The sequence below is a fragment of the Polypterus senegalus genome, chromosome 13 (genome assembly GCF_016835505.1).
Source record: "Polypterus senegalus isolate Bchr_013 chromosome 13, ASM1683550v1, whole genome shotgun sequence".
In the NCBI taxonomy this organism is placed as follows: domain Eukaryota; kingdom Metazoa; phylum Chordata; class Cladistia; order Polypteriformes; family Polypteridae; genus Polypterus; species Polypterus senegalus.
Genome location: NC_053166.1, coordinates 62,126,952 through 62,154,838, shown reverse-complemented (window position 1 = coordinate 62,154,838; position 27,887 = coordinate 62,126,952). Strand labels below are relative to the sequence as shown.

The following is a 27,887-nucleotide window of genomic DNA, read 5'->3' as shown; positions in this document are numbered from 1 at the left end:
ATTGTGTTGACCGTGCGCGCGACACAGAGGGAGGGTTGGGCAGTTGGGAAGTGTCAGCAAGAGGCTAGCGGAGGGATACAAGCCGCGGTGCTTCGCCTCCAGCCTTCCCGACGCCGGAGAGCGATTGCTCGACGCGAGTGGGACCGAAATTAAGGAAGTTGTTACCGCATCTTCAGAGGTACGACGCCGAGACCAACGTGAGTGCTTTTGTCCAAGGCAAACACAGTTCCGGTGTAGTTTGGGCTATTGGTTTACACTAAAGAGAAAATAATCCATGCTTAGGGTGTGGTGAGACAAAACTTTTTTTTTAAACAGACACCAGCGGAGGCGGGGGGGTTGGTTGTGATGTAAAGATATGGCGGCGGTTTTGGGAATTACGTCTGGCAAATCTTAACTAAGTTTAAAGTGGAACGGGGGTCAGCCCAACCATTTCTTGAAGTTTTTGGCACAAGTAGACTTCTTTTCCCAGTGAGCCGGCCTGTCTGGAATTGTTCGGTAGTGGATGTTTACGAGTTTTCGCCGCCGCTGCGCTCTGGTGATGATGATGGAGGGGAAGGAGGAGGAGGGGGTCGGGGGAGGCTCCAGAAGAGCGTCCCTTCCAAAACAAGACAGTTTGCATGGGATTTTTGTTGTGTTTGGTAAAAAAAATGGTCCTTCAAAGTTGATTTCTCCAGTTCGGGATTTAATTAGTTTTCTTCTGGGAATTAGCATAGACACATTGACATCATTTGGCTTGAATGCATCTGGAGATGACTTGTAGCGTGCGCTTTTCTTTCTTTCTTTTTTTCGCTCCCCATCGTGTTTTAGCAATGTTATACTTTTCGATTTACGATCGTACTCTGTAGCTCACTTACTCGTAATATTTTGCTAACTTTTTTGTCTGCTTGTTCAGCACTCAAAGTGGGAATAATATAGTGCTTGCTGAGTGCTGAATCTAGGCGTGGGTAATCATTGTAATGTCTGTCGCCCTGCCGTTCAAGGGCATTACAGTATCAGTTATAAGCGGGTTTTCAACTGTGCATCTTCTATTGTGGCAGTGGCTTTTATGTAAGTTCATTCAAAAGCTGTTATTTGTAGCGAAGGTGCCCCGACGCCGCATTCCATGAAACAACAAGGAAACAAGTCCTTGTCAGATGTTCATTTAATTTGAAAGCGAAACAAATACATGTGACAAGTAAATGCATACATAACCGTACTTTTGTTTTTGTTAAATCAAAGTAGTTAATTTGGTTATTGTCATCATTTGAAGTCTTATTCCATAAATGTATGCATTTTTCTGTTGATATTGGTTTTCCCATGCCTACTACTTTGATTTTCCATTATATTACCCTGGGCAGGGTGGCACAGTGGGTCATGCTCCTGCCTTGCAACAAGGATTCCCAAGTGGCCCTGCATGAGTGATGCCCACGTCAGGGTTGTTTGCCACCTTGCTTCCATGAGCCAGAACTGCATAAGGATAAACGGATGGACTTGACATGCTAACATGGCTCAGTGGTGAACAAATAACCAAACCTCAAGTAACTACAACCAGACATACACAGAAACATTTAAAAGAATGAAATGTTAACTTCTAAACTTTTAGTAACAAAAACATCCATTTACTTTTTTTATGCCCTTGAACAAATTCATGGTCATGGGGCTGTGTATGTGCCAACACTTGCTGAATTGGGGCCAGTTTAACTTCAACAATAAACCAAAATTACACATTTTTCAGATGAAAGTGGAAAATTGGAGTACCTGAAAAAAAATCCATGTGGAACGTTTAAATTTCATATTGGTCTTGACTGAGTCAGGAGTTTAACCAGTTTTTTGGGCAGCATGATAGCACAATAAATAGCCATGATACTGTAAATCAGTATATTTGCACAGATTGAGACAATATAAAAGAGGGCCAACCTTGACATGGGTGAGACACTGAATCCTGCCTCTGATGATATAAGCCATCCCTAAACTAAATTCTCCGATTGAGTTGATCAATAAGTGCTTTTTGTGGATTTCAGAATTCCTTAGCGGTGACAAACCTCCTTTTAAGTTAGATGTACACATTCAGGCCTGGTCATTTTTAATTTGAATGGTTGATGGTGTGTTTGTGAAAATATGTTTGCTTATAAGTAGAAAGATTTTACATTTGGATCTTGCCTTGTCCAAATTGCTGGAATGCTATGGGAAAGCATATACTGGGTTTGTGCAGTTGATGGAGTTTTTATACAGAAATAATCAGAACATCTCTTTTCAACTTCCAAAAAAAGGATCCTATACTGTAGTTGACTTGGCATGATGTATCTAGTATTTCAAATTGCATTTATTATAAGCTTTTTCTTGAAAGAATACTTCACTTAGAAAAAAATGTAATCTATTAATTGCAGTGTTGTTTGTAGTGAAGGTCAAGAAAAAATGTAATCTCATTTTTTCATGGAGAAGAGGGATCACGGAGTCAATGGTACAATGGATATCAAACACCAGCCCCCATGATTTGGTCAATAGTCCCATATTTAGTTCATAATCTTAATCCCATTTGAAAACACTTAATATTTTTGCACTACGTTGATTTTCCATAGGTTTTATTTAACAATGTTTTAGTAAAAAATAAATGCATTTTAGAGATTCTGGATAATGACTGGATAACCAATGTGGATTATATGAAATAAGAAACTTATTAATATTGTTTGCTGTTGGTCAGTATTAGTAGCTGATTGAAGCCTGTTATATTGTAAACATTGTGATCTCTCTTTTTCTCGGCCATCACTACAAGCAACACAAGGTAAGTAGCAAATAAAAATATTTTTTTGGGGTAAAGCATTCCTTTAAGTTGTTTGTTAGTTCATGTTGTCCACTAAAGTTTTATTGCTGCTTCATTTTTAGTGACACAGGCTGAATCCAAACTATATGTGAATGATTTGTGAGTTATGCTTTTCTTTCTTGAGATTTATGGAGCTTTTGATATTTGCTTAGCATTTACTTGGGGTTGGGATTATTTGAGTGTAGTTGCTCACGTGTGAGTATTATGCACACATTACTTAAATATAGAAGAGATACAAAAGTGGTCTGTGCAAGCAAACATGACTGTGTGCCAAAAAGAAATACAAATCTGATAAACATAAAAGTTAAAAATTCTTTGGTAATCTGCATTCATTGAAAATTAGTAGGAACTGAACAGTGTGTTTAAAAAAACCTTTAACATAAAAGGAAAATTTATCACATTTCCATACTAAAAATAGTGTACTATTTTACCATGACTTTTATATGCAAAAAAAACTCATCATATGTCTTCCTTGGCCGCCTCCTTGTCTCCTCCCAGACCTTGTCTCCTTCTCCTCCCGACTCCAGGCATCGTATGGAGGGAGGCGGCCCCTTTTATATGCACCCGGATGTGCTCCAGGTGCTTCCCGGCAATCTTCCACTGGCACTCCCCAGTGTGGCGGAAGTGCCTGCATGCATACTCGGTGTCCCTGCTTGGAAGTGTCGGGGTCCAGGGTGGTCGCCCCCACGTGGTCTGGGGAGGACATAAGCCCTTTTCTGGTCTTCCTGGGCGTCCCGGCTGGGTCGCCACCCCAGTCACCTCCAACAGCATTAAAATCTTAACATTGATTAAAACTAAAATTTTAGTCATTATATGCAAATACTTCAATTGCTGCGTTCCTTTGTAAAAGGTAAGAGTAAAGTTCTGTAAACAATACTTAACAATACTTTAATGTAAACAAATACTGTTACTAAGATGGTACAGTAAAATATTATGAATATCATTAAATGTTAATTCATTTTGTCAACAATATACTGCACATAAACATATTAAACATTCAAACAGTTGTTTAGAAAAGTAACACATAAACAGACCCTTAACACACTTGATACTGTTTTTTCAAAAATGTGAACAGTGTCTTGTAACTTCTAGATTTTTTGCAAGAATCACTAATATGTCCACATGCTCTTACATGAGGCCACTGCGTACCTTTGTTGGGCTGAAAATGAACCCTGACAAACCAATTCTGCTTTCCATTTGAACTGGAAAATTTGAATTTACAAGTTCCCAGTGGGAAGTTTCAATTGGAATAATACCACAATTTGGATTTCCTACTCAGAAATGCAGGAGAGCCTCGCCAACCCTGACCTCAGAATCCATCAGGGCTGCACTTCACATCAACAGCAAGTGACAGCTGTAGCATTATACTGTTTATTACCATAATCTATTTGTGTATCATTAACTCAGTCGTAAATACAGTACTGTTCAACTTCTATCTGAGGACATGTTGCAATGGTGTTTGGATGTACAAAATACTATGCAATGTGTTGTTCAGTAGTTGAGTTGTCTGTAGTCCATAAGAGTAAACCCAACAAAGGTTTTTCTGGAGGCACCCAAATTGGTTTTCTGATTACTGGAATGTGGTCAACTTTGATGTGGTGTCATTCTCCGCTTTGACATCTAACTTCCTATCAAATTTTTTTTTGTTTTGTTTAAATTTTTTTGTTGATCTTGCATATAGGTTTTCCCCGTATCTTATGGTTTTCTGTCCCTATTTGCTACAAAGCTAAAGTATTTCCAGGTGCCACTTCAGCTGCCCTCTTTGTCATTTAAGCATGCTTTTAAAGACTACAGTGCTGTTAAAACTGCCACTTTATTAACACTTGTGAGTGGATGGAAATAATACTGCAGGTCAAGCCATGGTGAATTGGAAGTGCATTCATAATGTACTGTAGGCTATAGAATCAATAACATGAAAAATGAGTATTGAAATAATTTTAAAATGTTACAATCAATATCAGTATTTCAATACTTTTGACAACCTTATTTGGTTATGGTAAATGTATTTCTGTTGAGAAACCATACTGAACATAATAATAAATTTTGTTTTATGGTGGGTCATTATTTAGCTTTGTTTGTAGAATTTCTATGGGCAGATGAATTAGAATCATGGTGTACAGTGACACAATATAAAATCTCACACAATCTCATCCTCTGTGATCTCATACTGGCAAACACTTACTTATCATCACAGGGTATCATAAGGTACTACACGTAGCCTGTCCAGCTCAGGAATCAAGGTAGCTTCCAAGCCTACAAACACTCTGCTCACAGTCCTTTACAATGTTAAGAGCAGGAAATCGGCAGCAGATATACAGAATGCAGTTTACAGCATACCATGCGATTCATGTCCAGATGTATACGTGGGATAGACACTTGCCACACATATACAGGAACATCGCAGTGCAGACAAGAAGGAGGACCCACAGTCTCTGATTTACACACATACAAGTTCCACCAGACACATTTAAATCAGACTCGGTGCAAGTAAAATTCAAGGCTAACACTAAAAGTTCCAGAGAACTGGCTGAAACGTGGCTACCTAATGAAAACACCATTAGAAGACATTTGGACATGAACCCAGCATATGCAGGCTTGAAAAAAAGAACATGCAAATAATAAACAAGACTTTATAACCAACACCCTCTGAACCCCACCTCATCAAAACCCACATCCACCTACTCTCATCTCCTTATTTGCTATATATTGCCTTGGATTCCTGTAAGTCTGGTCTTGTTCCTCTGATGATGATTCCTGATAGGAATGTAAACTGTATCACAGACCTTCGCTTCTATTATCTAGTGGATATAATGTGTAAAAATGTGGACAAATGTTTACTTTAAATGTATGTTTGTTTTTAATTAACAATTTTTCAAATCATATCTATCTTATGTACTTTGAAGGAAAAGTTTGGCTCCTTTTAAGTTAAGCTTAATCTTTTATTATAATGTCCTGCTATTATTTGCCCCGACATTCCCTTTTTTTCTTGAAATTGAGTTTATAAAAATAAAATAAAACTTTAAAATAAAGCTTCTCTCTCTGAGAGGCTGGGAGTTGAAGCCAATGGGACACTAGTCCAAATGTGAAATAAACTTAAGAAAAATCTAATGAGCATGTCTGCTTTAAGGTAGAATATTTTCACTAATTTGTTTAGATGGGATAAGCATTTACTAGTTTCTTCATATTAAAGAAGGGTCATTTTCATGAAGATACTCGACTTCGATTGGAAAGGAAAAAAACCTCTGTTGTCTTTTGAATTCTTTGAGCATTTTTGGAAAGATGGCATATATCTGTGGTAAAACCTTTGTGGGCACTGTAACTCTTAATGATTGGATAGATTATTATGAAATTTTTAAAGTTCAAACTATTTAAAGCTAATGGCAACATTGTGCAAGCCACTATTCAAAAGATCTGAAAGTTTAGTGTAGGTATTTAGGATTTTCACATAAAAGGCCTGTCTTTCCTGAAAGAAGTCCAGGATTCCTCATCACTTTTCTCCCTTTGTGCTTCATGGTTCCTTAACCAAAGAACATGATTGTCAGTAGCTATGTAATTGCTTTAAAGCTAATGTTTAAAATATTTGGACTGGTGTTCCATTGGCTACATCCTCGGGTGGAAGTGGCATTTTGTGATATTATTTATTGTAGTTTCAGACAACAAAGCAGCTCTCTAGGGTAAGTGATAGCACATCACTATTGTAAAAATATGATTTTTGACATTAAAAAGACCAAACTTGGTTTTGTATTTGCGTGATTGAAACCTATACAGATACTGTATTTGTCAAACTTGCTTAAAGGTATCAGTTGTCTCCTAATATTATTTTGGGGATATTTTTACTACTGCTTTACATCAGAAGTAGTCTTTCATGAATGTTTGGCTCTTGTATAACATGCTTACATGTTTTTATAGCTGTTACGGGTTTGTGTATTTTATGTTTTTTTTTCCAATTTTGTTGTTGTTTTATTGTTGTTGTGATTTTTCTTTTGCATGACATGAGTCATGAATATTGAACCTAATTTCCCTTCCTACAATGTCGGATTAGTGTAGTCATCATTAATGAAAAATGAAGATAGTCCCATACTTGAATGGTTATTTCATTGTGTAACCTGGAGAACTTTACTAATGGTAAAGTTTTACTTGGAAGTGAGAAATACAGTTACAAGTGTTTCATTTTGCATTTACAGTTATTTAAATTTCAGCATTGCATTTTCATATCCCCATAATTATGTACAAACTGATTTATTCTTTGAAAATAAGCTATGTGCATGTTGTTTGTTAAAGGTCATTTTATAAGTTTTGAAGTAGTAATACAACATTTTTCCTGAGCAAATAGAAATCCATCACTTAAAATGTATTTCATTATTTACTGTAACTGCGTAATTGTCATAAAGTAAGATTTATGATTTTCCATTGCTGTGCCTGGCATTTTGTCTGTAATTCAGTATTGTCACTATGGTGACCACATTACTCCATTAATTGTATAGTGTGAGCTATTGTGTCCTTTCAGAAGTCTTAATTTCATGTGTTTTTTTTTTTTTTGTTTTGTTTTGTTTAAATACATCTGAGTTTTGCTTATGTCATAGAGTTGTAAAGTCTTCATCCAGTGCTGTATACTTTCAACAAAGTATACCATAAATCTCTGTAGGCCATAGAAAGTTTATGATCTGACAAACTTCGAATTTTTACACGTAGATTCCAGGCTGGCTTGTTGACTTACTGCTTGGTGTTATTTGCAGATATAGTGCTGGAAAACCAAAGATCTGTGCAGTTTCTTTGAGTCGTGTGAAATGCAAGAGAGGTCAAATTTTTATTTTCCTTTCAATGTGTAAGTTTATGTGAATTAATGAATTCATGATCTTTTTAAAATATTCCATAATCAAAATGACCAAAAAAAATGCAGTTTTTGTTAATTATTATATTAACAAAATTTTAGTTTCCTGAAATGTTAAATTACATTATTTTATTTTTAATAGAGGATGTTAAATTGCTAGTAAGATAAATATTTGTCAGTTTTGATTAGTTATGGCACAGTGATCAGTCTTTCTGTCTCAGAACTCTGTGACCTAGCTTCATATCCCATCCTGGTCTTTGTCTTTCTAAAGCTTGTACATACTTCTCCTGTCTCTATGGGTTTTCTTCAAGTACTCTGGAGTCATCCCACATCCTAAAGATGTGTGGATTATTCGTGTTTTTAAATTAAAATTGGCCCAGTATAAGTGAATGTGGACCTATTTGCAATCGTATATTATCTTCTGTGATAGGCAGGCTCAGAAATTGGAGGAATGGACACATTTTATATAAGGACTGTTTCAGTCCTTTTCAGTCCAGTTCAAAATTATAATAAAACACATGAAACTCTTGGTAGTTCAGCTAATTTTAAAATGTGGAAGGAAGGAGTTACAAGAGGAACCCCAAGAAAACAAAGGCAAAATGTGCAAATTCCAGACAGGCAGTTTACTGAAGATCTGAGGCAGTAGTGCTAAACATTTTGGCACTCTGCCATGTGTATTAAAAAAAGGATTATCATGTTAATTTAACAGTATCTTGGAGCGAAAGTATATATCAATTGGATTTTGCCTTATAATTTAGCCTTTTCAGTTTTATTTTTCATTGCCTATTGAAGATAATGAAGGTTCTACAATAGTGCCACAATTCACCAGATCTAAAGCAAAAATGCTGAATCTATGAAAAAGCAATGCTAACCACTGCAACCAAACTAATTCTGTGATTTTTCACAAATTATTAGGCAAGTCTTTAATTACAATGAGAGATTTTATTTTTTAACTATCATGCAGTCACAGTAAGCCAAATTAAAATCAATTGGTGGTATGCTGTTTATATTTATTTAGTGCTAATGATGTGGAATGATGCACTGTTTAAAGTTTAATAAAGTGACCTACCTTAAAATCAAAACAACTATACAGATTAATAATAAACAGTTTTAACATTTTTAGACATTGTTACAGCAATAATGATAATTTTCTTCTGTTAGCATACATATTATTTGCTAAGAAGCCGTAAGTTAATACATTTTTAAATATGCTCCTAGTGGTACTCGTTTTGCATAGTATTTTTGCATAACATTGGGCATAAGTGGGTAGTGTGATTTGTAGCAGCATCACCATACATGGATATGCCCTTCCCATCAATCATTTCTTTATAGATAACTTGACTTTTGCAGAAACTCTATGTCTTCAGTGCCATGTGGTTGCATTGAGATAACCTGTGTTTTACCTCATTCAAGAAGACTACCCAGCATTTCATTTTCTGAGAAATGCTGTTCTTCTTGCATAAACTCTTTAGAAGAACTCTCACTATGAAAGATCTGATTTTGGACAGTTGCCACCTCCAGCTCCAGTTTTTGTTTGACATCTGACAATACATCAGCAAGAAAAAACTTTGTTCAGGCTAGCTTCAAGAAATCTTGTAGTTTCCATCACATCATGAATGGATTGTTGTATTTTTCTTCCACTTGATTCAGGATTCTAATGTTCAGATCTTGTGTTAGCTACAGTATGTACCATCTGAAAAGTTTCAAGATATTTTTTTTAAGTTAATAAAGCGATAGGAGCAACAAGGACCCTCTCAGATAATTCTTCCCAGATAAAATATCAGTTAAGTAAGCTAGCATTGGGCATGTTCTGGGTACAGTCAACTGTCTCCAGTCAGCTAATGACTTGCCTTTTGTTTGGCAGAACCTATCTGATGACTCATTTGAACATGAAGCATTTTATGTGTTAGACTAAGATTGCAAAGTTTCTTTAGTTGTTGTTAAGGTAAATAAGTACAATTAAAAATTAATAAAACTTGATAACTTATAAAAGTATACTTTTCTTTATTTCTTTACAGATTTGTTTGTTATTAATGCACAGTTATAAGCTGCACAAAAGAAGAAGAAGTCATGTCTGCAATGAAAACAAATACGTAATGCCAGTAGTGGATATTTAAGCAGCATATATTAGGAATTCAATCATTTTTCAGAACTTTTAGGTCTGGTGGGTGTCCTGAAAGACTTATTGCAATAGGATATGCTTTGGAAACTTTTCTTTACTATGTTGCAAAGCATGGTTATTTTGCATAGTCAGTTCTTGACGGCATAATTACATACATACATACATAGAATGCAAACTTTGTGACATCAGATGTTCGTTTACTTTATACTTTTGGACACTGCAATATTGACTACTCTCAGACTTTTTTTCTGAAACACCTAATAGCACTTAACTTTATTTTTAGATAATTAACATTTTTGAATAGTTAATCTTGCTTGACTGGATTATGGACCTTTCCAAATATAATATTTTATAAATCCATTTTATTATATAAAGCCAGTTTATTATAGCATATTTGGCTATTGTCTGTACAAATTACACAATGACTTCAATGTCCAGCCTTTTTTCATTTACAAGTCCGGCCGTTAAACGGCTTTTGGGGTGGAAGCAAGGGGATGAGGAAGAGATGTGGGCTGAGCGTGCCGTGGAGGCCCTAGTGAAGAAACTGAAAAAGAAGCAAGGTGCAATGGAAGATTTGGAGAGAGCACTGAGTAGTCCTGGACAGCCCTCAAAATGTGTTACAATACCTCGCTCTTTAGATGGACGTCTTCAGGTCTCTCACCGTAAGGGTCTCCCACATGTTATCTATTGCCGTGTTTGGAGATGGCCTGACCTCCAAAGCCAACATGAGCTAAAACCATTGGAGATATGCAAATATCCTTTTGGTTCCAGGCAAACAGAAGTATGCATCAATCCTTACCACTACAAAAGAGTGGAGAGTCCAGGTATTGTATATTTTTGTGCTATGAGTAGTGTAATTCACTTTTTTCAGTTTTTTTTTTTTTTTTTGTATAAAAAAAAAATTGTGAATACATTTCTATTGTTTTTAAGAAAGTAATGGAACGATTGCTAGTGATTATATTGATATATAAATAGTATTAAGTTTGTTGAGTAGGACTATGTAAACAAAATTAATCTCTGCTGTTTCAGCCAAATTTGCAACTTACGAAATTGTCCTTACTGCAAAGATTTTACATGTACATAATATACATTTCTGCCCATTTGTTTCTTTCTTTTCTAACCCACTTATCCAGTTAAGGGACCTGGTGAACCTCGCTCGGCATGTTCTAGCAGCATTTAGATCAAAACTGGAAACAGCTTTAGACAGGGCACTTGTCTATCACAAGGATGTTTAAATTTGCATTTTAGAAACTGAATAATTTAATACACTTTGTCATTTTGGCCACTCTTGTTAGTTAAGAAAATTTCATAATGTATGAATCTTTTCTTGAGTTACAAACAGCGATATATATATATAATATTTTTTTATTACCTATTTCATTTTAATCAACTTTTATGTGATTGATAGATTTGTGATTTTATATTATGTGTAAATGAAAATTGTATTGATCAAAGAGTGAGGTTTTAAAATTGCTTTAAATTATTCCAAATTATGGTTAGATTAAGATTAATTCTTAAAACAGTTATTTGTTTACTCATAAGTGCAGATGATATTCTTAGGAAACAAATATTAGAACAGTAAAGGTGCACATGAAGTGGTCACTGATGTCACTAGAAGACAAATTTCCCAATTGCTTGTGGTGAAAATATGACCCCAAAGTAATATGGATAGCATTTCTTGGTTAATAAAGATGTGCTCAATTCCTAATATGAGATACCAATACTCACAGTATGCAAGACAAGATGTAAATGAATTGAATGTGTTATCTGTGCATTTCTATAATATGAGCTGTATTCTCATCACAGTCCCTTCTCTAATAAGAAATATGTTTATTAATAATTTACTGTTGGTTTTAAAACACTGAATATGAACAAATATAACAAATGTAAAGAGAGCATACAGAATATCTATTTTTATTCACTATGTAATATTCTCAGATTCTGTTAATTCAGTGCAATGCCAGTGGGGGCCAGAAGCTGTCTAAATAGCAACAGGTGCAAGGCATGGAACCAGTCAGACTTAATTGTTGGTCTTCAGTTAAAGCAGCAAACATCTTTAGGATGTGGAAGAGAAACCACAGTACCTAGAGAAAATCATGCATATAGGTGAAAAACTTGTTAACTCGAGACTGGTAGCTATTGGGATTGGGTTTTGAACCCAGTTTGCTATGTCAGTGAGTGCAAACCATCCAATTTTTTGTCTTTAATTAAGCTTGCTTTATTTTCATACAGTCATAACTGGTTTGGGAATAGTAAAGAGAATATCATGTTTGACAAATACACAGTTTAAGAATTTTCTGTGGATACTGGTCCTTGCCTGAGCAAAACAAACAGTAGTTATGTCCTCATCAAATGCACAGAGAAGGTAGTAGTTTGGCTGTATTAATTCTTACAGTTTCATAGTTCCAAAAAAGTGTTTCATAGACATTTTTTCAAAGGAGAAGAAAACTAATAACATTGTAAACCATTCAGATATTTCGAAATGGAAAAAGGTACAGCAACATAAATATGCAGATTAAATTACTGGTTGAAGTATTGGTAAAATGTTGAGGAAAAAATCTTTTTGAACAAAAACAAACTTTGATGTATTTTTATTTTAACATTTTCTTGGTAATGCTTGAAACACTGATAACAAAGTTAAAGCAGCTGCCATAAATATGGATGATTTGGTGAGTCAGTATATCTATAGGTTTTTGAAGTGTATGCCAGTGTTCACATTCGTTTTTTGAATTCAATTAAGTCATCAACTGCAAAATTGTTGTGGTCAGTTAAAAATATATTTATATTTTGTTATGCTTTTTTATAACAACTGTCTTTGTCTTCTAGTGTTGCCTCCAGTGTTAGTGCCTAGGCACAGTGAGTTTAATACACAGCACAGTCTTCTGGTCCGTCTTCGTAACATGAGCCACAATGAACCACTAATGCCTCATAATGCAACATTCCCAGAGTCCTTCCAAATGCAGGGGTCTGGCTCATCATTTCCAACCCCAACCATTTCTCCCTACTCAACTTCTTTGGTGACTGGTGGCACATATTCCAGCTCTCCTACATCAGGGCCATCAAGTCCATTTGAGTTTCCAGGTATAAAACTAATTGTGGCATTCATATAAAGTTTCTAAATGTTTTACCTTGTTGGTGTGTTGCTGGTTATTTTGCAAATTTATGAAGGTACTCGGATGGTTAATAAATTACTTTTTATACATTCTGTATATATTCTTTTGAAAGAGATAGGGTAAACCAAATTTAAGTAGCTGTTACACTGTATCTTTGTTTTTATTATAAACTGACCATGCACACAGCCCTTTGCCTGTAAGACTGTAATCTCTTGATAAATCAATTGTTTGATGCATAGTAACTTGGCATCCATTTCCAATGGAAACATTGTTTAGTTTAAGATGATTGATGTAAAAATAGCTGATAAAGTAGAAATTTAAAAATGTAGTATCTTTTAAAATATAGAAAAAGATTTTATATATTCTGTGAAACAAATAGAAGTTTTCAAAATGTTACATCTTATTAGTTATATGGCTATACAAGCAGATGCTTCACTAGCACAGCAATTCAGAAGGTAGATACTGTACAGTATATTTTATCTGTGGTGTTTGATGCAGTTCAGTTTTGTTTATTCTATTTCCTCTGAAACCACATAAAAAATCATCCTTTGTATTTAAATAATGCCAAGTGGTCCAAGATATCAAATTGGTCCACTACAATTTTTCTCAGTCATTCCAGTTCAAAACTTGGCTTTTATTTTGTTGCTGGTCTTAAGAATGTATGCAGTAAATTTCTCTTTCCAAGTTTCTTTTCTTGAAGAAGAGAAAACCTGGCAGTTATTCTTTGTTTACTTCGGTGTAGTCAGAAGGTATACAACTTTTTCAGTACACAGCTATGATGTAATATAAAGGTTTTTCATGATTATTGTAGAGAACTAAACCTAATTTACTGGTACGTTGATCTTTTACAAATAACCATAATAAGTTTTAAATTGAACTGAATGTTGTATGAATATAGACTTTTTCCTGCCTGTAGAGTACACTGAATTCTTGCTAGATTTGATGTTTTTATGCTATCACCATGCATCTGTGCTTAATTTACATTCCTGTTTGGGTATATTATCTATTTACAAATATGGACGTTTTGATTTTAAAATGTGATAATTTTATTCCCTGAAGCTGACACTCCACCACCTGTCCGTAATCCACTTGATGATCAGACAGGGCAGGATAACTCCCAGCCGATGGATACTGGCAATGGGTCAGTTCCCCGCAACATTTCCTGGGGAGGTAAGTAATACATTCATAAAAAACTTGAAGTTAAAAAGCTTGACAAATATGTATTTAAATAGTCAATAAATATTTCAGGTAAACATTGATGAAAGTAAATATTTAAAAAACAAAAAAAATTGCAAGTGCATTTTCTTGTCTTAACAACTTTTTTTTAATTTTTTTATTCTGTAACATCCATCTAGTTTGTGTTATCACATACACATCACATAGACAAAAAATATAGTATCTAGCAAGGCTATGCCAGGGGAAAATAATGACCAGTCACCTGTTTGTAATCAAGCAGACATGTTTAAAAAAAAAAAAAATTATATTTTAATATTGTAAAAAGTGGAATATTTCTTTTAAGACTTACCAAAATTAACCATCTCATACATATGAAATAGCCAAGCCGTGAATATAGTGTGTTTGTCATTGCATAAGAGGAACGTTGGACTATCCATCCATCCGTTATCCAACCCGCTATATCCTAACTCAGGGATTAAAGTGAAAAAAAATCTTCTGACTGAACTTTTTTCAGGCCAAGCCATATTCCTTTAACAAACACTTTATTTAAATAGTCGAGACCAATAGCGTTTTAAGGGGAGATTAAACCGCTTTAATATTGCCAGTTTGCATATTTTAAAAGCTGTTTGTAATCTTTGAAAAAAAAATATACCTTGACAAATAATCAACCATCTACCACACATCTTTTCAGTGCATGTTTTTATTTATCTTATAACACCAAACAAAGTTTTGTGAAACCCCTAATTAATTAACAGAAAAAAGTAATAGCATCACCATTAAATTCCAAAAAGTGCTTTTTCAAAAAGTGCATTTTCAGTGCATGTTTTATGTATCTTATAACGCCAAACAATGTTTTGTGAAACTATTAATAATTAACAGGAAAAAAAGTAACAGCACCACCATTAAATTCCAAAAAGTGCTTTTCTTGTGCAAATGTCTCTAGAGTGCTTTTCACTTTTTCTGCTTTTTGGCTGTGAAACCATATTCCTGAAGCTTGGCTACACCTGACACCCGTTTTAGTGTTTGACTAGCTACATGTGCAGGAGTGGCTCCAGGAGGGGTGGAGGCTGTAGCAGCAGTTTTGCCTTTACCTCCAGGGGTAGAGGAGAAAGAGGCTGTAGCAACAGCTTTACCTTTAACTCCAACAGTGGATGAGGTGGAGACTGTAGCAGCAGCACCTTTAACTGCAGGGGTGGAGGCTGTAGCGGCAGCTTTTCGTTTAACTCCAAGGGTGGAAGAGGTGGGGGCTTTAGCACAAACAGAAGAGGTGGAACCTTTCTTTACTTTTCTAACCCTAACTGCTGAAAGGACCTTCACAGCTTCCCTCAGTTTCCTTTCCTTTTGCTTGTCAAGGTTCACCTTCTTTTTCTTCAGATGATTTTGGTATGTCTCATAAGAAGACAGGCAAAATCTCCCTAATGCAGGGGTAATTTGCATTTTAGATGCAGTTTTGCCCATTACCTTCATGTGGGACTTCCGAATGGCTAAGCCTTCATAAGTCTTAAAGTTCAGCCTAACCCTGTCTTTCTCAATTATATCATCCATCATGTTAAACGATCCTTCGATAAGAGGGCCAGTGAACAATGACAGAAGAGCCTTTACCAACTTCCCTAAGATGGGGAACCTCATTCTTCCTTCTGGCATCTTCATGGCAAAAATCTTACTCCACCAATCAACATCGATTATGACTGGAGAATATCTGTCAATGTTTTTGTGATTGTTAGGGCATCTGCAATATTCAGTTTCCTCGAGGCTAGATGCTGGGTTGCCACTTTTCCCACATCTTCATCATAGTACCGAACAAGAACATTCAGAATCCTGTCCATGTTTCCATCTGTTGCCTCATCTACATTTAAAGAAATCATCTTCGTTTTCAGCTTAGATGACAATTCGGATTTCCAATAAGCAGCAATGCCATGTGTGCACAAGTAGGAGGCATGTGCTTTAGACATAGACAATCTTGAAAGTGCACTCTTGTCTTTGACAACTGATTGCATTAAATTAACTAGCGGTTGTGAGACTGTGAACGACAGGTCATGCTCTGCTATGAAAGAACATATGCGCACTTTTACATCGCACACACGGTCGGCCATAGATGCATGAATCTCCGTTGTGGTACTTGTCGCACCAGGCAGGGAGCATGTGTACTGTAGAGCATGAACGGCAGCATTGTCACTAGCTTCTGATTGATGGCGAGCTAGCACTTTTTTGCCATCATTGCTAAACCAAAACCCGGAGTGGATCCATACCGGAGTGATAACAAAACGCTTAGAGTGGAGAGAGAAACGTGCATTCGCTCCAATCCAGGCTTTGATCACATCCTCCTCAGCAGGCTGAATATACTTTGTCTTTCCTTAATTTAAGACCTATTTAAACTAAAATTAAGACATTTATTACACTATTTGAGAAATGTAAGCCTATATATACAACATTAAAATTATGAAAAGTGAATTTAAAACATTAAGGACAGGCGGAACAGTGTAATTGACGGAAATCCGTCGATGACTCGCTACAATTAACAGAAATCCGTCATAACGACGGAGAACTTTAATCCCTGCTAAATACGGGGTCACAGGGGTCTGCTGGAGCCAGTCCCAGCCAACACAGGGCTCAAGGCAGGAAACAAACCCCGGGCAGGGCGCCAGCCCACAGCAAACGTTGGACTAACTAACCAGTAATGTAATTCCCTTTTTGGATCAACTATGAATAGTAAGAGAATATCTTTACAAAGATTTATCTGCTAACTAGCCGAAGCCCGCTGTAGCATACGGCGGTGTAGGAATAGGAACGGAAAACGGAGAGAAAGGAATTCAGAAATCAAGAAGAAATAAATACTTCTTGAAAGAAGCAGGTGAGAATAGGTGTTTTGGTGGGGACGACAGATAAGGAGTCGAAAGATCTAACCCTAGAAAAAGCCATGAACAACTGACCGTGGCTGAAGACTGGTTGTTAGAATTATTGTGAAGAGTAAACAGCATGTCGGATATCAGGTCTGCGCTCCGGTCTTTGGGTATCCGACAGTGCATGTAGAATTTCCGGCCAAGCAGGATTACATGTGAAAGTGATAAATAAATGAGGCTGTCTGAATTTACGTACTATGGCCATGGCATCCAGATAGTTTTGTTGCATGTATCTTGGACTTCCTGGAAATGTGGATGGTAATATGATCATTTTGCCTAAACGTAGGTTTTTATTTTCAGCGTTTGCTTGCAGTGCACTGACAGTCCTTTGTATTGTTCCACGCGCAAATCTTGTTGATCTAATCTGAGATAGTTGAGTCGCTCACCCTCTGTTTTAACATACGCATCTATGACGTACTGTTGGAATAGTTCGCTGCTGGAGTGCAAAATACTAAATATATTCCTCATTGCTAATCTGTACTCGTAGAATTGGCATGAGTAAGCCTTCTTCGCTTGGCGGTTTTTTTATCTGGAACATGTTGTAAATCTTTGTGCCAGCCAATGTCTCCGTAAGGGAATAAAAGTGGGTAAACCATAGGATTGCAATTCATATTGAGCGTGGAAATCTGTCTACAGTAGTTGCCTATGGGACAGATGCAAATGTCCCTTTCGACAGGCGGTTCGCCATCTTCTCCGACGAAAATCACTGCAACATTGGTGTGACATGTCAGGGCATTGTATCGTCGTAAATCCTGCCGAAGGTTTTCCTTGAAAAGCTTTCGTACAGCTGCTGTAGGATTGGACTGAGCAATTTAAGCGTACTGCAGATGGTTGGTGAGAAATGCCGTGTTGGCTGCGTGTGGGGGGAAACGGTTTTGAGGGTGGACGTGGGAGGGGAGTTAGAGTTGGTGGGCGGGGCTCTGTTGTGCGTATCCCATGATGCGGTAGGAGGGTTAGAGTTGGTGGGCGGGGCTCTATCAAGCGTATCCCATGGTCTTAGATTTCGCGGGCGGGGCTCTGTCTTACTTGAGCTCACTGTCGTGCATGCCCTTAGTGAATTATATATATAGATATTATCTATAATCCTTATGAAAATATTGAAAATATTAAGTCTTTAATACATAACCTTTTTAGCACTGGCTGGTACATATTTTAACTCTGCAGGTCTTCAAATCCCACACCCTTTGAGCATGTTATTATAATATAATTAAACGAAATGGTGGCAATTTAGAAAGCTATTAAGTAAGAATTGCCGTAAAGACTCTAGTCTGTGAGCCTGAGACAATAAAATAACAATGAAAAAGTGTCTCTTCCTATATTTTCATGCAGTTACACACTTTTTGAGAAGCTTGTTTGTTTTGTACTTAAATGTCTGCTTGATTTTCCATGGTCTTCTACAGCAAAATTAATTCATTGTGATAAGTTTACCCACTAAGGGTAATGAAAGACATTGGAAGAATCAAAGAGAGATTTCAGTAACAATAAAGTAGAATATTTCAGACACACATAAAAAAAAATCTATTTTTAGCCACTATCCACATTGCAACAAACACAATCATTTTAAAAGTTAAATAGAGTCAAAATGAGAATATGCAAACATCATGAAAAAGGCCACCAAGCCTAAAAATTGAACAATTGTCTAGGTGCTGTGATGGACAATCTTTTGGTGCTGGCAAATTTATTGTAAGATTGCTTATAAGTGAGTCCAGTTCAGTGATATCCTGTTTGTAACTGGTGTGACAGGCGCCTGGCGTCCATGCCCAGCCGGGACGCCCCTGCACACTGTAATTATTCAGCGGAAGCAGCCCTGGACAGTGCAATACCTCCCCCTGGACACTAGGTGGCCACCTACCTGGGCTGGTGTAGTGCCTCGGTTTCCCACAGGGCTCCCTGGGAATTGGAGTTGGGGGAAGCCCTGTTGGGTCCCGCAGGTACCACCAGGGGATGCTGTGTTTGGGACTTCTGAGCCCGTGTGGGCAACAGCTTCATCACACCTGGAAGTGCCGCCGGATCTTGGTGATCAAACACCTGGAGCACTTCCAGGTGACCAATAAAAGGGAGCCAGCAACCACCACTCATCGGCCAGAGTCGGACAAGGTTGCGAGGGAGGAGTGGTGGTGCCAGGGAAGAGAAGAGTGTTTGTGCTTGTGCTGTACTGGTGTTTGGGACTGTGTTGTGGCTGGGGGGAGTACGGGGAAGACGTGCCCTCCAGCTGAAGAATAATAAAAATCCTTTTATTTTACACATGCCTCCCGTGTCCAATCTGTGTCGGGTCAGGCGCTATATAGTGCCTTTCACACTGGCAATACAGCTGAGTTCTGCATGCGTTTGATTTAATCTAATGTGACGTTCTTGCAGAAGCAATTTTATCACTTTTAGCCATATTTTCCTCATATTCACTCTTGGTGGCAAAAAGTATGAGTTTGAAAAGTATATGTCAAATACATATAATCAATTTCTTAAATATATTACATCTTTGTGTTGTAAGCAGTGCTCGATACATTGAGGCACCTCAGTCTATGTAGATGAAACCAAGTTGCATGGTATGCAGTCAGTAAGTAGAGAAGAGTGAACCAGTGCAATTAATGGTCTAGTAACAATCAACATGGCGATCAACAGACGGGCTGGCTGTGCACAGCCTAACTCGTGCCATTGTATTGATTCTTGAGATTTTCCATCAACTCAGTACTAGACCAGTGGCCTCACCAGTTTTTTATTTTCTGTCAGTTTATGTGAAAATGGCTGTATTGTTTCACAAAGCAATTTTTTTTTCAAAGTGCCAAGTGAAAGAGTGCTTTTCCCTATTAAAGATATAATAACAAAACTGTTCCTTTTTAGGCATAAACAGCTATTACTAGATAAATATTTTACAAATTAATCCAAATACTAAAGCAGCTTTACATAAATAACTACACCTATATAACAAAACTAGCAGTGATGAATACTTCAAAAGGAAATGATTGTTTTATATATAAACATCAGAATAATTCTCTTTATTGAAAGATACTTGATGCAAAACTATTTTTATGTACTATCCCTTAGAATCTAAACATCTAACCATAACCATGGTTATATACTATGTATATTTATAGCTAAGTTGAGAAGTAATATTTGTAGTGTTTTAAGCTGTAAAGCTATACTTTTTAAGTACTTCTTAATACTGGCTGTTCTTCCAGGTAAACATATTTGGATTTGTAAAATAGCTTGCTGCTAGGATTGTGCTGATATCAGCAATACCAAAGTTGCTTAGACACTGCAAAGAATAGACAAACATAAAGGATGTTCAAGAAAAAAATTATATAATTTTTTTTACTGCTGTTAGAAGAGAGACATTTCTTTTTTTGCATATGAATATGCTGACATTTCTATGCTGTACATACAGTAGCTCATATATTTACTGTAATAGTGGATGATTGATCAGTGCCTGTTTAGCTATGACTTATTTTGAATCTATAATGTTAGGCGGCCCATACAGCATGTAATATTAGAAAAGAGTTCCACCAGCTCCCTTAGTAGCTCTGCAGAGTATTATCAGGATTAAAGTTTTATAGTATGCTTTCTGCAGTTCTGCAACATATAAACATCTCCTACTCTTTAGCATTGACGTTGTGCTGCCCTGTTTCTACGATTTTAGTTGTGGTATAATTTTTTGTTTCACAAGGACCAAAATTGGATGTGGCAGTCAAGATACAGTGTTGCTGACAAAATATAAAGCTGGGGCATAACATTGCTTGATTTCTATTTATCAGGGTTTCGTGTAATAAGCTAAAATTTCATTACCCTCCATTGGTTTAGAGGGTTATGAACTGTTGCTTGGTTGTTCAGGGTGGCGACTGGAGGTGAAGTAGACCTCTGCCTTATATTGATTTTAATTTTACACCTGCCAGTCCACTATCCACAAAGGCAGCTTCCCACTAGACACACTTTGTGCAAGTGATGCTTCCATTAAGATGTATTGTCATCAGAAGTAGAATAAGAAGTGACATAATCCAGCATGTTGTGCTGTACAGAGTTTTTTTGTACTTTGTTTAGCCTGAAAATAATAAATATAGGGTAACTGTAATCCCAGGCATCGTATTTCAACAATAAAGGTTACATTTGAAATTGACAAAGTGCACCTTTATTTTATTTGTTTTAGGAAAAACATTGCAATAGATAAAAAATATTTAACTAGGCAAAAGTAAATATGAATGTATTGCTTATACTTTTTTCTTTTCCTTTTATGGTAGAAATTAAAGGAAAATTTATTAGTCAAAAATTAAATACACCTTCAAATTCACTATTCCTCTTCTTTATATATAAACTGACCCCATAAATTGTTTTTGAAGTGGCCAATCTGAGATGAACTATGCTGTCTGATTTCAGAGGCTAACCAGAAATTAATGAGACAATGAAGTAAATTGTAACAGACTGACAATTATTTAAAGTTTTTTTTCTATTCAAAGTTAAATTAATTTTTCTTTCAGATGTGCAGCCCGTGGAATATGAAGAGCCAAAAAACTGGTGTTCCATTGTCTATTATGAATTGAATAACAGAGTAGGGGAGGCTTTCTATGCTTCTTCTATGAGTGTGCTGGTTGATGGCTTCACTGATCCTTCTAATGATAAGAATCGTTTTTGCCTTGGCCTCTTCTCCAATGTGAATCGTAACTCCACCATAGAAAATACACGTCGCCATATTGGTAAAGGTATAAAACCTTTTTTGCACTGTTGGGATGATTTTAAATGTTGAAGAAGTTTTGTCATTGACTGTAATGTTGATTTCACTGCCTGACTAGAGAAACTGAGTGCATAAGACATGCTTAGTGCTTGGGAATACTTTTTAGTAGATGGTTTATTGTGCTCTGCAGTGTGCTTTGCAAGATTAACTTTTGTTAATTTTAGTTTAATAGGAAGGAACATGGTTTCCAGGGTTTAATGTTTTTTTACGCTGTAATTGGCAAACACTATAAAAAAACTTTTGTCATTTGCCATTATAAGTATCCAGCTAAAATGTTCAGTTGTAGTTTTGATTGTATGTTGTTGATTGATGATGTACACAGAATATTTTTTAATTGAAGTAGGCATCTAAAATTAATAGCAACTGATTTTTTTTTTTTGGCAAGGAGTGCATCTTTATTATGTGGGGGGCGAAGTCTATGCAGAATGCCTAAGCGATGCCAGCATTTTTGTTCAAAGCAGAAACTGTAACTACCACCATGGATTTCACCCAACTACAGTATGCAAGATTCCAAGTGGCTGCAGCCTTAGAATCTTTAACAATCAGGAGTTTGCTCAGCTGTTAGCTCAGTCTGTCAACCATGGATTTGAAGCAGTCTATGAGCTCACCAAGATGTGCACCATTCGAATGAGTTTTGTTAAGGTAAATATGCTGTATTTTATGTAATTTAAAAGGGATTATACTCTGTTAAAAAACAAGCCATGCTTTTTTGTCTAAAAAATTAATACAAATACAAATAAATGTATAGATTAGTGTCAAATGTATTGTAACAGAATTCCTGCAAACTTTCCCTGACCTGAGACTTGACTCCTTCCTTTCTGCTCTTTGTCTAATGATAGGCAGAGAAACACAAGTAATCTAAGTTTCTGAAGTAAAGAAAAACTTTACTTGACCTGACCCAAGTGGCTAGAATTTTTGTCGTTTGCATAGACAATGTTATCGGTGCAATTTAATGGGTTTGCATCTTTAATAGCTGTAGACTTGTAGACCTAGTTACATTTATGAAAGTTTGCATTATCCAGAGTCTACAAAAATGACGTAAATTCAGTAGACTTTGCACACTTACAATTTTACTTAAATTGTAATTGGTGTTTCACAATTCAGCATTGCCCTGCAACTAATAAAACGCTACGTAAGTTAAAAACATTCCTAATGTCCCTGAACCTTTAGCACTAGAAGGGCCAGATCTCTACAACATTCATGCTGTTAACACTAGAATTACCAGAGCCTACGAAAAAACTTGTAGATCCGTCCCACCTTAAATCGCTTCTTAAATCCGTTCACACCTCTCCGCCAGCTTCTTTTGTCTTCTAAATGTGCCAATAAAGAAAACCTGCAAGCAGCCGGCTATTCCAATCCCTGCACAGACTTCTCCCAGCTCATGCCTTGATCGATTATCTGGGAGTGAAGTGAAGTTTTAGAGTGGAAATAATAGATTGTTATTTGGAACACACGCATTTCATGTGTGTTCCGTTTCTACAGTAATCTGTGTAAACACATTTTTAAAACACAAACATTTTTCATATTCTAGTAGTAAATGACAAAATGTAGGCATACACTATATAATGTGTAAAGCCTGAATTCCAAATATCAAAGAAACACTTTTACAAAAGGTAAAAATATAACAGAACAAATGCACTTTTATTCAAAAATACAAATGTAGAAAAACAACCCGCATTTACCTGCGACATTGACATGCATACGTTATCACAGCTTTGGTGGCGCAATGGTATCAGCCATTGACTGGTAATCAAAGCTTCACAGGTTCGATCCTGGGTGAGCTCGTTTTGAGAACTGCTCGTATTCTTACTATTTTAGAATAAAAACTTAAATTTGATTGCAGTCTGTAACAGCCGGTGTAATTTATGATACTTGTAAAGGTTAGCTTTGTTTTTTTTAATCTGTTATTTTCTCAGCCGCGTTCATGATCCCAAACCCCGCATTTGACACTACTGTTTTCACATATACGCGCTATAACAGAGGTAAGCTCAGATCTTGACAACGATTCTACATCGGATCAAGAATTCACTTTTGCCATCGCTGTACTTTGTATATGTACATGGCAAGCTCTGCACTCGTGACTTTACACTGTAGATCTGGCTCTTTCATACAAAGGACGGTGAATGTGCCCAAAACATTAACATTTATATGTTACTTAAATAAAAGCCAGATCTAATGTTATTTACCTTGAGTTATTTACTTACATGACGAGGGTTCTACATCGGATCAAGAATGTACTTTTGCCATCCCTGTGACTTTATGCTCTAGGAAGATAAGTAAATAAAGTAAAACTAAAAAAAAGACGCTAACTTTGACATGTACTATACATTTACAGCGGCTGTTACAGACGCAAATCAAGTATATGCTTTTATTTTATAATATTAATAGGTCACTATTCAAAACGTTTATTTTAGGGAGATGTTAAGATACGAACCCTGAACCTTCTGAATTGGAGTCAGCAGCTCTAACCACTATACTACCCAAGAAGTCAGGACAACAAGCAACACTAACCAGATTTCTTTTTTATCAGTTATAGTCTTTTTGGGGGGGGGTTGGGGAAGGGGAAGCGCATTTGCTCTGTTATACTTGTATCTTTTGTGAAAGTGTTTCTTTGATATTTGGAATTCAGGCTTCACACATTATACACTTCATGTCTACATTTTGTCAGTTATTACTAAAACATGACAACCGTTTCTGTTTTAACAATGTGTTTACTGTGCATTTAGATCGTTGTAGACACGGAACAAACATGAAATGCAAGGGTTCCAAATAACGATATGGTATTTATAAAAGGTGTCATTTTGCTAGACTTCTCACTCTATACAACTCTAAGCAACTGACACGCAGGTAAACAGACTTGAGCTGAGAAAACTGTGCGGGGTGGGGGATGTGATAGCAGGCTGTTTGCTGCTTATCAACACATTTAAAGAACAAAAGACACTGACGGAGAGGTGAGAAGAATTTTAAGGTGGGATGGATCTACAAGTTTTTCGTAGGCTCTGTAAATTCTAGTGTTAAATATCTAAAAGTTGCAACATGATATATCTGCTTTATGGTTAATTCAGCTGTGAGTAGCCTCTAGGAAAGTCTTTTGAAATATAGTTTCCATTTGAAACACTAAAGCTACAGCATAGAGTGTTGTATTTGAAGTTACCAGTTTTATTATAATTCTCTATACTGTATGCCTCAATGAAGTACATGTACTCGGCCCAAATGTAACTTGTCTTAAGAAATACTTCTAACATTAAATTAAAAGTGCACATAAAATGAGGAAATGGTGATCTCTTAATGGAAAAAATGAAATGAAAATACTTGACTGAAACTACATGCCAAATATCTTTTTTCATTTATGTCAATTTATTTTTGTGGCTTTGTTTAATAAGTAAAGTAAATTAATTTTACTTCTGGTTTATGCTTTTTTTAATTAAATCATACAAATTGAAAAAGTTCATTTTATTACTAAATTCAATTTTTCCAAATAATACTAATCAGGCCTCCAAAAATCATAATGTACTCAACAAAAAAAAAGTTGTATAGGCCTACAGTATACACAGCAATAGTAAAAGGATCTTATGCTGGGTCCAGGAGTATGTGTGTACAAAGACAATTCACTGGAATTTAACAAGTCTCAGGTTTATTCAATACAGTTTTAACATTCAATAAAGAACCTCAGTTTGGAATAGATTTGTGTTTTTTATAAACATCATTACATTTCTCACACAAAATAACAATCTAAACACTAGCAATGAACTCAAAGTATATTTCTTCATACACTCTTCACACTCCCAGCCAACATTTCTATTAAATTATTTTCAGCTAGGATTGTTCTGCGTGAATGCTGCTTTTCCTCCAGATCAAAGTACTGATCTTTATACCTTGGATCAAGTACAATTATAATGCAGCACAAAGGTTCAGAGTCAGTCTGACTAAAAATTGTTTTATATACTGTATAGGGTGGTCCAGATCTAATTATGCAATTTTCATTACGCTATAACTTATTAAGTTTATTACATAGAAAATCACCCGAAAAATCCCGGGCCACCGAGAAGTGTGCAAACTGAAGACATTAAGAATCATCTTCGCGCCGAACAGGATTCATCCCTGCATAAATCATCCAGACAATCTGGATCTGCATAATTAGATCTGGACCACCCTGTATTAGAGTTCTTTCACCTAATTTTACACCAGCGTGTCACTGCTGCTGCCATTTCTTGTTATAAACAAGGCAATACGATCTGTAGTGCAGTGTGACATATTGCTTATTCCCTATAGAATGGAGGCAGTGTTTGAGAGTGTCATCCATAACCTGTGCAGGAGAACAGCAAAAATGGCATCACCTATTCAGCCTAAAATATTGACATTTTTGCGGATGTGGTAGAATATCAAATGTACCAATTTTGGCTGAATATTTGTGCTGGCTGAGCATTTGGTGCATCCTTTGTATTTCACATTAGGAAAGAAAAGAAACTCCAAGTGTTAACCATAAAGCCAATTTTCTCGATCTTTGGATGACAGAGACTTAACTCTTTGAGGGCTGAATATTTTTTCCAAAAAACTCAGTTTTCTGAAAAGCACACAAAGCAATGGTTTCACACATAAATCAACATAAAAGATCTGTTGAAACGTGCTGCTGTTGGCGCATGTTTGGTGTCTCTGGCAGCAGTCGCTGCACAGGGGCACCTTGATGATCACCAGGAATGCACGGTGGGCTGGCTGCCTGGTTGTCTTTGCACAGCAGGTGGGAGGTGGTGGCGGTCACTGTGTGATGCAATATGGTTTGTACCTCTTGTCATCATAAGTGGTGGTCCTCTAAGGGGAACGCTGTTGTAGCCGCATCAGCTACGCGAAAGTGTTCAGCACCACGATCATTTGGGGACTGATCAGACGATGCTGGTACCTCACTGTTGTTTTTGATATCCATCTCCAGGTTGGAGTTCGACAAGTCAGAGTCCTATTCAATGAAATTACTTGAAACGTCCATGGAGTATTTTGCTTTGCACAATCGATTCAATCTCTCACCAGATGTCGGTGCCATTTTGGAGGTTGTTTACTCTTCGCTACTCTTGCACGCATAGGTATTCGAGGTTAAATCAGCAAAGCTATGTAACTCTCCTTCTAGCAAAGAGGGTCAAACTAAAATGTAAGGACGAGTTTTGTTGCAGATTACAGCTGATGACCGTCCTCTACCCCTGAATTTTGACAAAAGTCGACATCAGCCCTGAAAGAGTTAAATTGGGAATTACTGTACAATATAATAGGAATGTAAAAATATAACTATACCATGCATTATTAATTAAAAAAAACAGTGTATGAAAAATGTATGGTTTCCATTTTCATTCTACTTTACATTTCACAGGATACAAGATAGAAGAACTTTTCTGCTTGACGTAGTAATAAGTTACATTTACTGCAAATGTGACACTTTGAGCCATCTGCTGTTTTGTCACTATTCTGTTGTCCCTGTAATGAAGGCTAACGAGGCAAAATGGATGATTCTATTTATACTTCAGTTTCTTCCTGTAGACTGCCCCAAGATTGTTGAGTTAAGAATTAATGTACTATAGCTCGTACAGGTTGTTAAAGAGCAGATTACTTTTAAATAATGGAGTTTTACATCTAAAGGGCAATTAAAATTGGGGTTTTCATAACACATTGGTGTATCACTCATACTTTTGCCCTTTGGATCTAACCATAGTGTGTCTTAACCAGTTTATAATACATGTAAAAAATGTAAGATCTTTATATGTTTGAATGCTCATTTTACTGTATTATTTGTCTTTTTTGAGGGATGGGGAGCAGAATATCATCGACAAGATGTGACAAGTACTCCATGCTGGATTGAAGTTCACCTTCATGGTCCTCTGCAGTGGTTGGATAAAGTATTAAAACAAATGGACTCCCCATGTAATCCTATTTCTTCTGTATCATAGTAAGAGGAATGTTATATAGCATTTACTGTAACATTTTTCTTTTTGATATAGTAATAATTGTGAGCAAGGCTGAATTTCCTAATATCCTGTATGTCATTAACAACTCAATATAAATTAACTGACTGATGAGCTGTGTCTTGTTAATTTCAGGTCTAGAATATGCATCAGCAGATCTGATTGAATGTATTTTAATATTGAGTTTGTGGTCATTACATCTTTGTTAGTATTTTTCCCCTCAGTTTACATTTTCAGTTTTTCTGCTTAAAAAAATAAATACTTTTTTATTCTCTTTTAA

At 36.3% G+C, this 27,887-nt stretch overlaps 1 protein-coding gene across 3 annotated transcripts; it reads left to right on the top strand.

Annotated features, from left to right (window-relative positions):
- On the top strand, positions 1-27,887 carry smad5 (SMAD family member 5). Of its 3 annotated transcripts, none has more exons than XM_039774100.1 (7): positions 1-178; positions 9,650-10,577; positions 12,580-12,834; positions 13,926-14,036; positions 21,409-21,630; positions 22,048-22,304; positions 27,449-27,887. In XM_039774100.1, exons 2-7 carry the CDS (start codon positions 10,175-10,177, stop codon positions 27,590-27,592), a joined length of 1,392 nt encoding a protein of 463 aa, XP_039630034.1. In that variant the 5' UTR covers positions 1-178; positions 9,650-10,174; the 3' UTR covers positions 27,593-27,887. The 3 variants fall into 3 exon arrangements, with proteins under 3 accessions (XP_039630034.1, XP_039630033.1, XP_039630035.1); XM_039774099.1 differs by having other exon boundaries at positions 1-197; XM_039774101.1 differs by lacking the exon at positions 1-178 and adding an exon at positions 7,543-7,625.